At 50.0% G+C, this 12157-nt stretch overlaps 2 protein-coding genes across 5 annotated transcripts in view; both read left to right on the forward strand.

The window, feature by feature from the left end:
- The window catches only part of SYT17 (synaptotagmin 17), a 30190-nt gene extending 26611 nt beyond the window's left edge, over nt 1-3579 (forward strand). For all 4 annotated transcript variants that reach the window (XM_052680142.1, XM_052680139.1, XM_052680141.1 and 1 more), the window contains one exon: nt 2450-3579. In XM_052680142.1, coding sequence (XP_052536102.1) covers nt 2450-2646 — 197 coding nt within the window. In that variant the 3' untranslated portion in view covers nt 2647-3579. The remainder of the gene's footprint in view (nt 1-2449) is intronic.
- Nucleotides 3580-4553: 974 nt separating this feature from the next.
- Nucleotides 4554-10331, forward strand: CLEC19A (C-type lectin domain containing 19A). Its single transcript, XM_052679917.1, has 5 exons — nt 4554-4712; nt 7930-8095; nt 8498-8591; nt 9655-9787; nt 10224-10331. The coding sequence occupies exons 1-5, from the start codon at nt 4622-4624 to the stop codon at nt 10301-10303; spliced, it is 564 nt and encodes a 187-aa protein (XP_052535877.1). The 5' UTR covers nt 4554-4621; the 3' UTR covers nt 10304-10331.
- Nucleotides 10332-12157: the final 1826 nt, after the last annotated feature.

The raw sequence follows: 12157 nt of genomic DNA on the forward strand, positions 1-12157 counted from the left end.
TAGGCCCTGGAGGGGTGCTGAGGGCCAGGTAATTCGGGCTGGGGTAGGAGTGGAGAGCCAGGGCCCTCCTGCAGAGGCTGAAAGCGTGAGTGTGCGTGAAGCTGCTCTTTGCGTTGTGTGCTTTCCGTTCTTTGGATCAGCCCTGAGCACCCTGTGAGCCCTTGCCTGCAGCGTCAGGCCTGCAGCTGGGCCACAGGCTGCGTGGGGTGCTGGTGGCTGGGGAGGCTGCAGGCTCACACACTTGGATGTGGTGCTGCCACTTACGGTCTGCAGCATGCTGTGAGCAAGGGCTCAGCCTTGGGAAACCTCCACCCTGTTCTTCAATGTAAGTCTACCTCTGTGCTATCGAAATTATCGAAATGAGAGAAGCAACAATGCTTGTGCAATTAGTACATTAATATGCTGAAGGAATCAGCATACTAATTACTTGACAGGATGAGAATAGAGGTCGGGTTCTCCAGAAGGGATGAGGGATGAGTCCTGTGGATTCAGCTCCATTAGGATGATAAAGCCTTCTCTATTTACCAGTAACACCTCCAGCAAGGTGCTTCACATTATAAGAAATCAAAATGCTTGGGTGAATGCTAAAACAAATGGCCTCTGCATTTAATGCACCCTCTGGTTTTATAATCCTGCTGAGAATTGTGTCCTAAGAATCAAAGAATCGGTATGCCTGGGATACTTTGCCTCTTCTAATTGAAGCTGTGAGCAATTGGTGGTCTTTAGGACTTCCTGGTTTGAGTTGGTTTTGTCTCTCTGGATTAAGCTTTGTCCTCTTCTGTGCTTGAAATAAAGAAAAGGAAATCAAAAAAGTGAGGAAGAAACAGCTATATTTAAAAAAGCAGGAAGCATTTGATTTGGGGGTCCTTTTATGCGATTTTTATCATGTTTGCTTTTGCTAGGGTAATAAATTCTAGCAGGCCATTCAGCATAGTCATCTGAGCCACATTTGTGAGACACATCACATCTCTTCCATTATGTGAGAGCCCATAAATAACACTGGCAGGCTGTGTACTGGAAGGGATGGGTGGCTTACTGCTCCTTACTGCAGCCTCAGAGGCAGTTCTCCAGGCAGCACAGAGCTGCCCTGAGGACACCAGCGCCTGCTGGAGATATGCCTCCGGGTGCTGGTGGCTTCACCTCCAGGATCTGATGGTGACCACCTGAGAGGCCATGGATATCCTAAGGTGGGGAGGTACCTCCTTCAAATGGTCAGTGACTTCATGTCATGTTTTTATTGTATGAACTTGGAGAATTGTTGGGGACATGACGGGTTTGCTCATGTGGCCAAGGGTGCTGTGATGTGGAGAGGACTGTCAGTCAGTGGGCTGGTGTGGTGCTGGGCATGCTGCAGTAGCATGGAGCTGCCTGCGTGGCTCCTGTGGCCATGAGAACAGAGCTTTGCTGTTCCCAAAAATAGCCCTAGGTCATTCAGTAAGAAAAAGCATCTCAGGCCCAAGCTGAGATGTTGTGCTGTGGGGTGCTGCCACTTGCAGAGGGAGCACATTGTTCTGTGCTAGCGCTCACCTCTGAACCTACCTGCTTGGGTCCTGGAGCCCCTGCAGGCATTTGTTCTTAGAAGTCCTCCTCTTTCATGGGAAAGATTTTAATCTTTAGCCAGTGGTTATCCTGGCTTCAGCTTTTGGAGACTTTTGGTTCAACTTCCTAATGAGCTATGGCTATTTCTCAAAACACAAGGTGCTTTTATGCCTGCCCAACAGGAGCATGCAGCCTTGGCCAGCATCAGGCCCATAATTACTGACTGCAGCTGTCTGCAGCTTTTTTCCACGAGGCTGGGCTAGCACAAAGGATGGGCGTTAGGCTTGCCTCTCTCCCTTGGTTACTTCCCTGGCCTTTTAACAAGTTATAATTACAGAAAATTGGTTCTGTATAAGCATCCCACTGACAGTCTGTGTGTGTGAGATTTGTATCTGTAATTTGGCAATGATACTGATTATCATTACAAGGGGTCATTAACATTGTGTTTGAAGAATGGCAAGGATATCATCCTCCAAAGGATCTGGAAGATGATTTTTGTTCATTTACCCAAGTCTGTTGTTCTTGCTTCAGCATCCTGATTTGCCTGGACAAAGGCCTTTGTTTAGATGATAGAATTGTTTACCATATTCTTGCTAAATAGCAATGTGGATTTGTGGGTCCTCTTTATTTCAGTTATATTTAAATCTGAGTGCAACTTGTCTTTTTTTTTTTCCAAGCTGCTCAGCCTGTCTTTTGTGTTGATGAGCTACACACAAAAAATTCCAGTGTCCTGGCCAAACCTTCTTAACAGCTCTTCAAAAAACATCCTCAAATTGCCACTGACATCCCAGGTTCTGGGGTGGCACAGCCACAGGACATGGCTGCCCCCTGGGGGGCTGATATTCGGCAGTGCCCGGGGTGGCTGAGCGGTATGCTTTCCTTCATCTGTCCCCGTTTCTGCTTCCCGCAGTGTATGGGCACAACGTGAAGAGCAGCAACGACTTCATCGGGCGGATCGTCATCGGTCAGTACTCCACAGGTGCTCCTGAGTCCAACCACTGGCGCCGGATGCTCAATGCACACCGGACGGCTGTGGAGCAGTGGCACAGCCTGCGCTCGCGGGAGGAGTGCGACCGCGTCTCCCCGGCATCCCTGGAGGTGACATGAGGCGTGGCACCTGTGGTGGCCAAACCAAACAGGCGGGCAAGGCGGGGAAAAAACTCCAACCTCCAAATCACCCAACCTCACTCCCACCCCACAGCAGCTCCATCGGACCGAAGCAGCTGCCGGTACCCACCTGGCTGCGTTGGCCTTTGTGCAAACCCCCGCAGCGCCAACCGTGCCAGCAGCTCCTCGGTGGCACTGGCCGCCTGACTGGCCGGACCCATTGCTCCCTGCGCCCGGCGCCGCTCTGCTGTTTCAGTGACAGAGCAGCAGGTGGCAGGTGGAGGTGCCACAGGACATGCCAAGATGGGGAAGAGTTCTGAGTTGCTTCCACTCTCCTTATGATCCAAATCCATGACTTGTCCTCTCGGAGATATACGTACCTGTGTGCTCTTGTTGGTGAACATCATAATTAGGCTAGGATGTTTTTTTAAATGGTAGAAGCTGTGGTGAAGTCGATTCTGGCTCCAGTTTTGTCCTTGTATTTGTTTCAACAGAATTAAGCTCCTGTTAATACGTGGCCAGCACACACAGCCCTTGCTGTGCGGGGCCGACGTGCTGCCAGCAGCGGGGCCTGCCACTCTCCATAGCAGTCTGTGTGCGTCCAATAGATACTGTGATGATATAGCGAGTAAATGTCTCCAGTAGCATTTATACTTCTCAATCTTTCCTGATGTTGAGTAAAAGAAACCTGCTGTGGGTACTTCTGCAGTTAAGAATGCCCCCAATGCACAATTTTACTTCTCTGATAGACTGCAGTGACTCCTTCTGTGTTGTGTGTGTTTACTGAGGTAGTTTTCCAGGTCAGCACATGAGTGTAGGTGTGGTCAAGCTGTCCTGTTGGTTGCTTCTGTACATTATTTTTTTTTCCACGGCATATTGTCTGGTATAATGCAGATTGTATATTTATTGAAAATAAAAGTCTATTTAATTGTGCCACGCACCCTGAGGTGGTAACTGTTAGCAGAACTCATTCTTCCATTGAGCTCAGTTATGTTTATGATGCTAGTAAAGACAAGCCAGAAGGTTGGAGCAGGCCCTTTTTTTACTGTGGGTGAGCCCAGGGTTATTTGGGGGAGCAGACCTGGAGCTGGCACAGCCCTGCCTGCCTGGTGGCCAAGAGCCCTGTTCCTACTGCGTGCATTCCCAGCCAGAGCACCCTGGAGAGGCAGAATGTGATGTGTGGGACTGCGGGTTGCTGTGCTCTGCAGGAGCTGCCCCCAAATTATTACATATGGTAAAAGTTGTTTTTTTTTGATTTTCTATTTTTTTTAACCAGCGTTGTGGCTGTAGGAAAATCTGTATCTTGCTTTCAGCGCATTCACAACTCATACTAGAGGGATGGCATCCACAAGAGAGCAGGGTTTGGCGCACTCCCAGAAAAAGCTGTAAATGTGGATTGGATGCTAAGAATTAGAAGGAAACAGCACTGAATGTGTTCCCAAGAAGTGTGCCCAGTGCTGGCTGGAGGCATAATGGGGTCACAGAGTTTTATAGCATGTGTGTGTTCTGTTTCCCTTACCTGTATGCTGATACTAGAAAATGACTTGATACAATGTTGTGTTATTCTTTTTTAAATCTGAAGTTTATTTCCAAACACAGTTCTGACCACAGAAAGGAGACATTCTGGAGCATCCATCGCATCTCTGCTCGATGCTGGAGGTTTCCTCGTGTTGCAGGATGGCACGAGCACGGCGTGGAGCTGGCAGGCGGGCGGCAGAGTGAGCGAAGCAGCCTTGCCCTGGGCAGCACGGCCAGTGCCTTCCTCTGAGCTCCCGGCGCTGATAACAGCCAGCCCACAGCGCACAGCGGGGCAGTACGGGAGCGCAGCCCCGCCGGGAGCCGCATCCCCGCCCGGCTCGGGGAGGAGGGCAGCGGCGGGGAGGTGCGGGGCCGCCTCCTGCCGCGGGTGGGGCCGGAGCTGCCCCCAGTGCCGCCGCCCGCCCTGGCCGGAGCCGAGCAGCGCGGAGCTGCGGCGATGGGCTGCGGCCGTGCTGTGTGCGTGCTGCTGGCTGCTGCGCTTCTGCCTGCCCGCGCTTTCCCCCAGACCAACATCAAGATCAGCCAAGGTGAGTGAGAACGCGGTTACCCCATTTTGGGCAGCGAGGTCAGGCCTTCTCGGAGGGGCAGCAGTGGACTTATCAGTTTCTTCTGCTCCAGAATTCTCAGGCTTGTCAACTTCTTCTTTTGGGAGGATAAGCCCAGAGCAACCTGAAAAATGACATAAATAATGTGGTTCCTCCCATTCCTCTGCTTTTTTTTCCGTATGTAAGTCTGAAGCATGGAGTGACAGCAGCTGCTCTGTGCCACTTACATGTGTTGCAAACTTGTTAACGGGGCTGCATGGAGGTGTGCCTGTGCACAGTGCAGCACAGTTTGTTTGTAGGGCTCTGAGCAGAGAGAGAGTAGCACTGAGTGCTACTCGTGAGGAAAGGGATCAATACTTGGCTGCCAGATGCCTCATCAATGGCAGCTTTCCCCCCACTAATTAAGGAGTACAAAAATGCAAGATAACTGCTATCTGTTACCTCTGGCTGTAGAAGAGCCGCAGGGGGCTGCTGCTGTTGGCTGCGGCAGCCTCACATCTCCGAGAGTGTGTGACATGAGATTCCAATCTGGAAGGACAGCTTGGTTTTATTATAGGGTCTTAAAAAGCAGAGCTCTCTGTCTGAGAGGATGTTGCTTTTCTGATGCTCTTCAAATGTTTTTTAAAGTTTTACTTGGAAATCTGTGACTGGTACCTAAAACAAAACAAAAAAACAGCGACACAAAAACAAATGACTGCAGGGTGTGCAAAACATTGCCCAGTTACTGTCTGATCTCCATGTCCATCAGTGGCTGCCAACCCTCAGACACAAGGGAACTTCCACCCTGCTGAGGCAGGGACTCATGCAGTCAGTGTTGTGTTTCCTTCAGTAGCATCCTGATTAAAAAAAGCCTCAGGAAAGTGCCTGGGGATTTCTCAGTTTGTTGGGAAGTGAAGCTTTCTGCCAGAGCTGTGCCAGCTTCTGCATGGCTGTGACACAGGGTTTGTCTGGTTATGGGGATCCTGATGGCTCTGAGCTGGGTCTCAGCAGTAAGTAATTAGAACTCTAAACAAATGGAAGGAGCGCGAAGCTCTCTTTCTGACCCTACATTTTTCCTTTCCAGCTTTTCTGGATGTTACCTACCTAGTGTGGATCTTACCTTCAGTCAAGTTTAGACCAGAAATTTGGGGACAAAGGGCTGACGTGCCATGGGGCTGGCAGGAAGTTGGTGTTGCAGATGATAACTTTGCTTCAGGTGCTGCTCTGGCCCCTGGGAGCTGATGCTATGAGGGGGACGTTTTTCTGGGGGTTTTAAATCTGAGGACCTGGTCAGAATATGCCCCACTCCTGTTTACATTAAGTATCGTTTTCAGCTGCTGGCTTAGGTTATGAGGTTTTCCTATAGAGCTGTGAGTGTGCTTATATACTCACGCATGAAATTTCTTGTGGCTTTTCTGCTAAAAATAGCTCCTGAAGTTCCCAGATCACAGCAGCACCCCCAGTTGTCGCTGCCTGTAAACATAAGAGCAGAAATCCTCCTCCAAAGAGAGCACCAGATTCTCTGATCCTGACCCAAGAGAGAGGATGCTAATTAAATGTTGACCTCCCTTCTTTTTCTTTTTGGTATATTTAACCTTAAATTCCTTCTGGCACCTCTGCTTCGCTGAAGCTCATCAAATTAATGCTACCTAATGGGAAGCAGCGCAGAATAACAAAGGAGGGCCGTCTGCATCTCCACTCAGTTTTGGCTGCTTTGGACAAGAGGGGGGCAGTGATACTTCAGGGCAGGGGGTGCTGAGGGCCCCAGTGTGATCCGGGAAGGGAGGGAGTTGCTGGTCTCTGCCCTGTGAATTTTGCCACCATGCTGCTGGAGGTGAAGAGTTTGCCAGGGTTTTTTGCACCTCAGTAAAACAGCTGGGGGCTGCAGCCTTTTCCCCCAGATCCAGTCCTTTGCCCCCACTCTTTGTGTGACACCACAGGAAATCACATCAGCTTGTGGCATTCCTGGTCCTTCTGCTCTACGACTGCGACAACAATGGCTCACTTTTCTTAGGGCTGTGCTTTTCCCATCGCAAGACAAGCTGGATGCCATCCTGAGCCACACATCACTGCTGAGCTGCCTGGGTCCTGGCTGCACTGCTCTGAAGCTGCTCCTCGTCTTTTTTTGCCATACCGACATTGCCTTCACTGCCCCCTCATCACATGTGGCTGTTGGTGGGGATCTGCTCTGCTCACCACTGACTGACCCATGGTGGCAGTCAGTTCCCTCCAGGCTCTTCAATGCCGGAGGCCCTTCAGCAGTGCCTTGACCTCTCCGGCCTTGAGCCTGTTACCTGCTTGGGTAGCTCAGTGGCATCTGCCTCTCCCAGGGCTGGGCTGTGCCCTAAGCCCTGCTTCTGACCCCTCAGTCATTCCAACAGAGCCCTGGGGGGAGGCAGGAGCTGATGCTGAGGGAGCTGGGGCACATCAAGGCTCAAAACGCAAGGGCTAAGGGGGTTCAGCCTGTTTGCTGTGTGATTTTGGGACATGCACATGTATTAGTGTTAGTTGGTGTATGCTCTTTCTCCTTTGTTCCACATAAAGGAGGCTGCAGAGGGATGTGTTCATGCTGCTGCGAATTTTACATTATGTAAGGGCTCCAAAAAATGCCTCTTGTGCCCCCAAAATAGCCTCACTTGAGGAACTTCTCTTGCCTTGCTGAAGAGCTCTGCAGGGCCCCTCTTATCTCCCAGGGAGGCAGATAGAGCAGCACTGCACCCCTTGGCCTCTCCAGGGCTATTTCTGGCCCACAACACAAGGCGTGCTGGTGTGCATGGCTGCCACTGGGCTTGGACAGGAGCTGAGAGGGAGCTGTGGCCTTCCAGGAGGTACAAGCAAGAGAGCAGTGCATGGCCACAGCCCTGCTGCTGTGGTGCCAGCCCCATCCCAGCACAGCGGCCCTACTGGTGTCTGATGGAGCCAAGAGGAGCTCTTATCTCGTCTTCAGTAGCACCAGTGAGTATTTTCATTTGGAGTACCCCATGCATGATACCACGTCAAACAGGCTTGCAGTGCAAGTCTCAATATTCTTCTAGGTGGCCACTAGAATAGGGAAACTCATGGCTTTTTGCAAAATCTGTTCGGGCTTGTGCAAAATTTTGAATGGCTTCGGCCAAAGCTGCTTTTTTTTTCCCACTTGTATGGCTTTGGTTTGTTGTCAAGGAGCAGGGGTGGCAGTTGCTTCTCCTACATCTCCTGTGTGTCCTTGCTCTGCCCCCAGCCCTGCCGGAGCCTGTGCATGCCTACTCCTGCCCTCTTTTCTGGACGGAGTATGAAGGGCACTGCTACCGCTACTTCCCCATCAACAAAACCTGGGCCGAGGCCGACCTCTACTGTGCGGAGTTCTCCATTGGCATCAGGTCAGCGAAGCTGGCCTCCATTCACAGGTGAGAGCCGCCGACTGTCCTCTTCCTTCTGGGAAAGCGGGGACATGGGGACCGCGTCCAATTCCACGCAGCAACCAAGGCCAGCCTGCTGTCTTGAGCATGCAAAGCTGGGGAAGAAAATGCTTTTTGCTATGCTGGCAGAAATAATGCTGTAGTGCTCCCTGAATCTCCCGCAGGGTGTTTCTTGTACCTGAACTGGGGTAGAAATCTGATGTGATTACATGGGCTCTGCTCCTCCACTCCTTGTCCTCTACCATGCACCTTTTGCAAAGGCCTGGCACCAGATCATCACAATTAATGGACAGGGAGCCATTTGTCCAGCTCTGGGAAGGATGGTGATGGCATGTCCTTGACCCTTGCCAGTGGTTACTTCTCACTGCTGCACACCTGCTCTTTTGCCAGCTGGGAAGAGAATGTCTTTGTGTATGACCTGGTGAACAGCCGCGTGCCCGGCATCCCCACTGACATCTGGACGGGGCTCAATGACCTACGGCAGGTGAGCAGCCCCAGCCTCTGCTTCTTTTCCTGTTTTCCTGGTTGTTGCAGTAAGTAGGTGTGTTGGCAGCCTCCTTCCTGCTTAGGTTTTCTTCCCTTGCAAACTGGAGAATTATTCTGTGGTTTAGAGAATAGCCAAGTTTGTAGACTGAAAATTTCTCCAATGTCAAAAATCACCAAATTTCTTATGATGCTCTGCAGCTTTTAAAAAACTGGCCTGTTGGAGATATTTCCTCACCATATTACTAGATGATATAAAAATTGAGATCATCAGAACTGTCACACATCAGCAATTCCTCAAAAAGAAGAAGAAAAGGAGGAGAGGGAACACAGAATTTTGCACTCTTCAGTTGCAAGATTGATTTCAAGAGAACCCCTGTGCAGTACTGCAGTCTTGTGAAGCTGCCTTCCACTGATGTTTTATGGGCACTTAAGAAAAGCAAAATGAGCCTTATCATTTATTACTGTAGCTTGAATTATAGTATGGAGGGATATTAAATCAACGTACAACAAGAGGGATATTGAATTGCTTGAGCATGAGCAGAGAAGAGCAATGAAGCTGAGGGAGGACAAGAAAACAAGTTATGAGGAGTTGGCTGAGGGAGTGGGGGCTGCTCAGTCTGTGGTCTCAAGTTGTGCCAGGAGAGATTTAGATTGCAAATCAGGAATAATTTTGTCGTGGAGAGGGTGGTGAATCATTGGAATGGGCTGCCTGGAGTGGTGGTGGAGTCCCTGAAAGTATTTAAGAAAGGAGTGGATGTGGCACTGAGGGGCATGGATTGGTGATAGGACATGGTATGATGGTTGGACTTGGTGATGTTGAAGACTTTTCCAACCTCAGTGCCTGTATGGTTCTGTGCTATAAGTTTGTGGTGCAGATTGCTAGTGCTCCCTGGGGTAGGTCTTCAGCTGTATAACCTCAATGAGTTGCTTGCTTGGTTCTCCATGTGTCCCTGTAGTGTCTTGCACCCATCCCCATTTGGGTATGTGGCAATGGGTTGCCTTGGGACAGAGTCTGAGGGGCACTGCTCCGCAGTGGCTGCACCTCTGCCTGTGCCCCACAGGAAGGTCACTTTGAGTGGACAGACGGCACCTCCTATGACTACAACTACTGGGATGGCAGCCAGCCCGATGACGGCATCCACTCCATCCCAGAGGAGGAGGACTGTGTACAGATGTGGTACCGGGCCAGCAGCGGTAAGCACTGCAGTTCAAGGGCACACCGAGTCCTATTTGCATGCAAATAAAATCTGTCTGCTGCAGCTTGTGCTTTTCTGAAGAGGCTGCTTGGTAGGGTGACGATTTGCATTTAAAATCTTTATTTTCTGCTTTTCTTCACAGAGCAGGGTGTTTTCTCTATAACCACACTCACATGCAGGCTTTCCCTCTGCTTACATCCATCTTCAGCAGCTAGGGGGGAGCATCACTGGAGAATCACTAAATTTAGTCAAAGTTAATGTGTTGTGATCTCCCCCCGCGTGCATAGCTTGCTGCTAAGCACATCCCTTGACCAGCTTCCTCTTCCATTGTCACCATGGGCTCTCACTAAAGCACAGCAAGACCCTGCTTGTGTGAGGAGCCCAAAGGCATCCAAGGGCTGGGTGCTTTGCCTCACACCTTGTTTTTGGGGCAGCGCTGCGCTCCTGGAACGACAACGCCTGCGGCCGGACCTTCCCCTTTGTCTGCAAAATCCCCTCGCTGGCCCTGGACTGAGCCTGACTGTGTGCCCAGCTTCGTGCTGCCTCCGGAGCAGGCCTCGTGCTCTTCACCTCTAGCTGGAGCTCTGTCCGCTGACAAGTGAGTTGCAGAGCAATGGAGGCCACCCGGATTTAAGCCTGGGGTCGGGTTTAAAATAAACTCTCACAGGAAATCTGTAGGAAATCTGTTATTTTATCAATGCAGAAGAGTTGTGGCTGCAGGTAAAGAATTGGGAGAAAGGGGATGGGCTGTTGCTGGGCACTGTGGGGTCATGATGATGGCTTGGGGTGGGGGGGGGAAGAGCTTGGAGCAGCTGTGCTGTGCTGTAAGGGGACAGCAAGTGTGAGTTACACATATAGCATGCACACACGTGCCAAACGCTGTGGCTGTGCCATCAGCTGCAGTTGGATTGGTCTTCCTGACTTTAAAGAGCAAATGCAATATTAATTCTTCCTAATTGCTTCCTATAAGCTTGTCAGTAATATGTAAAACATAATTATCATCACAGGCTTTTGGATAGGTTTTAGGTAGGATCAATTATCCCTTAAGAAACAGCTTTAAGACACAGGACCTTCTCTGCAGGCTGTTCCAGGCAGGACAGGGTCCTTTTCCTCATCTTGACACAAAACCAAGACAAATCCTTTGCAAAGATGAGTAAAAAACCCCACATAAAATTGCTTTGTTGTCCCTGATGTCACCAGCTGAGACACATCTCAAAGCTCATACTTTCCAGAGTGATCGTATTAGTGCAGTGAGGTCAGCAGGGCTGAGACAGCTTTACCCCGAACAGCCACCTCTGCTTTTGGCTAAAATACATTTTCTCTCTGGGACCTTGGAATGGAGCTGCAAAACTTGGTGGAGGTACATTTGTAGTTATAAGTGGGGCTGTGTGTTGGAGCCAGTCTTAAAAATGAGGAAATACTGTCACCCCAGGTACGCATTTGAAATATATTTAATTATATATGTATACTTTTCAGCAGTTTTCTGCCAAAATTCTGTGTGGTAGAGGATATTCACCCCGTCCATTTTGTTATGGAGGTGAATGCCCAGGGTCCCTCAGCACAGCCAGGCTGGAGGACCCAAAGAGCAGATCCACCTCCAGAGTACCTGGGCTGTGCTGCTGGTTTGGCTGTCTCAATGGCGCAGAGATGCTGAGCGTCCCAGCGCTCTACCTGGGAGATGCTCTCCTCTCCATCCCCATTGCCCAGCTCCTGGAGGGGTGAGTCCATCCTGCTGATGCCTTCATTTTTTTGGTTGTGGGTGCATGCAGAACCTTACACTCAGCAGAAGCCCCTGGTCAAGACATGAGATGGATGGATGGGCACCCAGTGTTTAGTCAGCCTGCAAGATTCAAGAAGACAAAACCCATTTATTTCCCTCAAGAACTACAAACCTTTTCTATTATATGGTGATTTGCTTATTGCTGCTGCGACTCACCCATGGGCACATGTGGTTTGGTTGTTTTTTGGGGGGGGTTGTTGTATTTTTGTTGTTGTTATTTGTTCTGTTTTTTTGTTTTTCTTTTAGTGGATATTCCTGACCCATGGAATTGGTGGTTTTGGAACAAATGGTGCTGCTGGGAAGCCAAGTGGCTGCAGTGAGGTGGCGAGGAGCTGTTCTGTGAGGGGCTTGCATCCTCTGGATGCTGGGAACACTTGCAGCAAAAGAGCAATGGTCACTGATGCTCTGAGTTGCAGCAGTGAAATAAGATTGGCTTCTGTGCACAGCATGCATGCATTACCTTCTCTCCTCACTTTCCTTTCTGAGAGTCTTCCTTTTATGCATGAAAATAATTATTTTAGGGTAGCTTTTGCATGTTGGACAGGAGGTAATGCATGTGTTTTTTCCAGGCTTTTTTGCCTGCTGTCA

Source organism: Tympanuchus pallidicinctus, unplaced genomic scaffold (assembly GCF_026119805.1).
Source record: "Tympanuchus pallidicinctus isolate F22 unplaced genomic scaffold, pur_lepc_1.0 scaffold18, whole genome shotgun sequence".
In the NCBI taxonomy this organism is placed as follows: domain Eukaryota; kingdom Metazoa; phylum Chordata; class Aves; order Galliformes; family Phasianidae; genus Tympanuchus; species Tympanuchus pallidicinctus.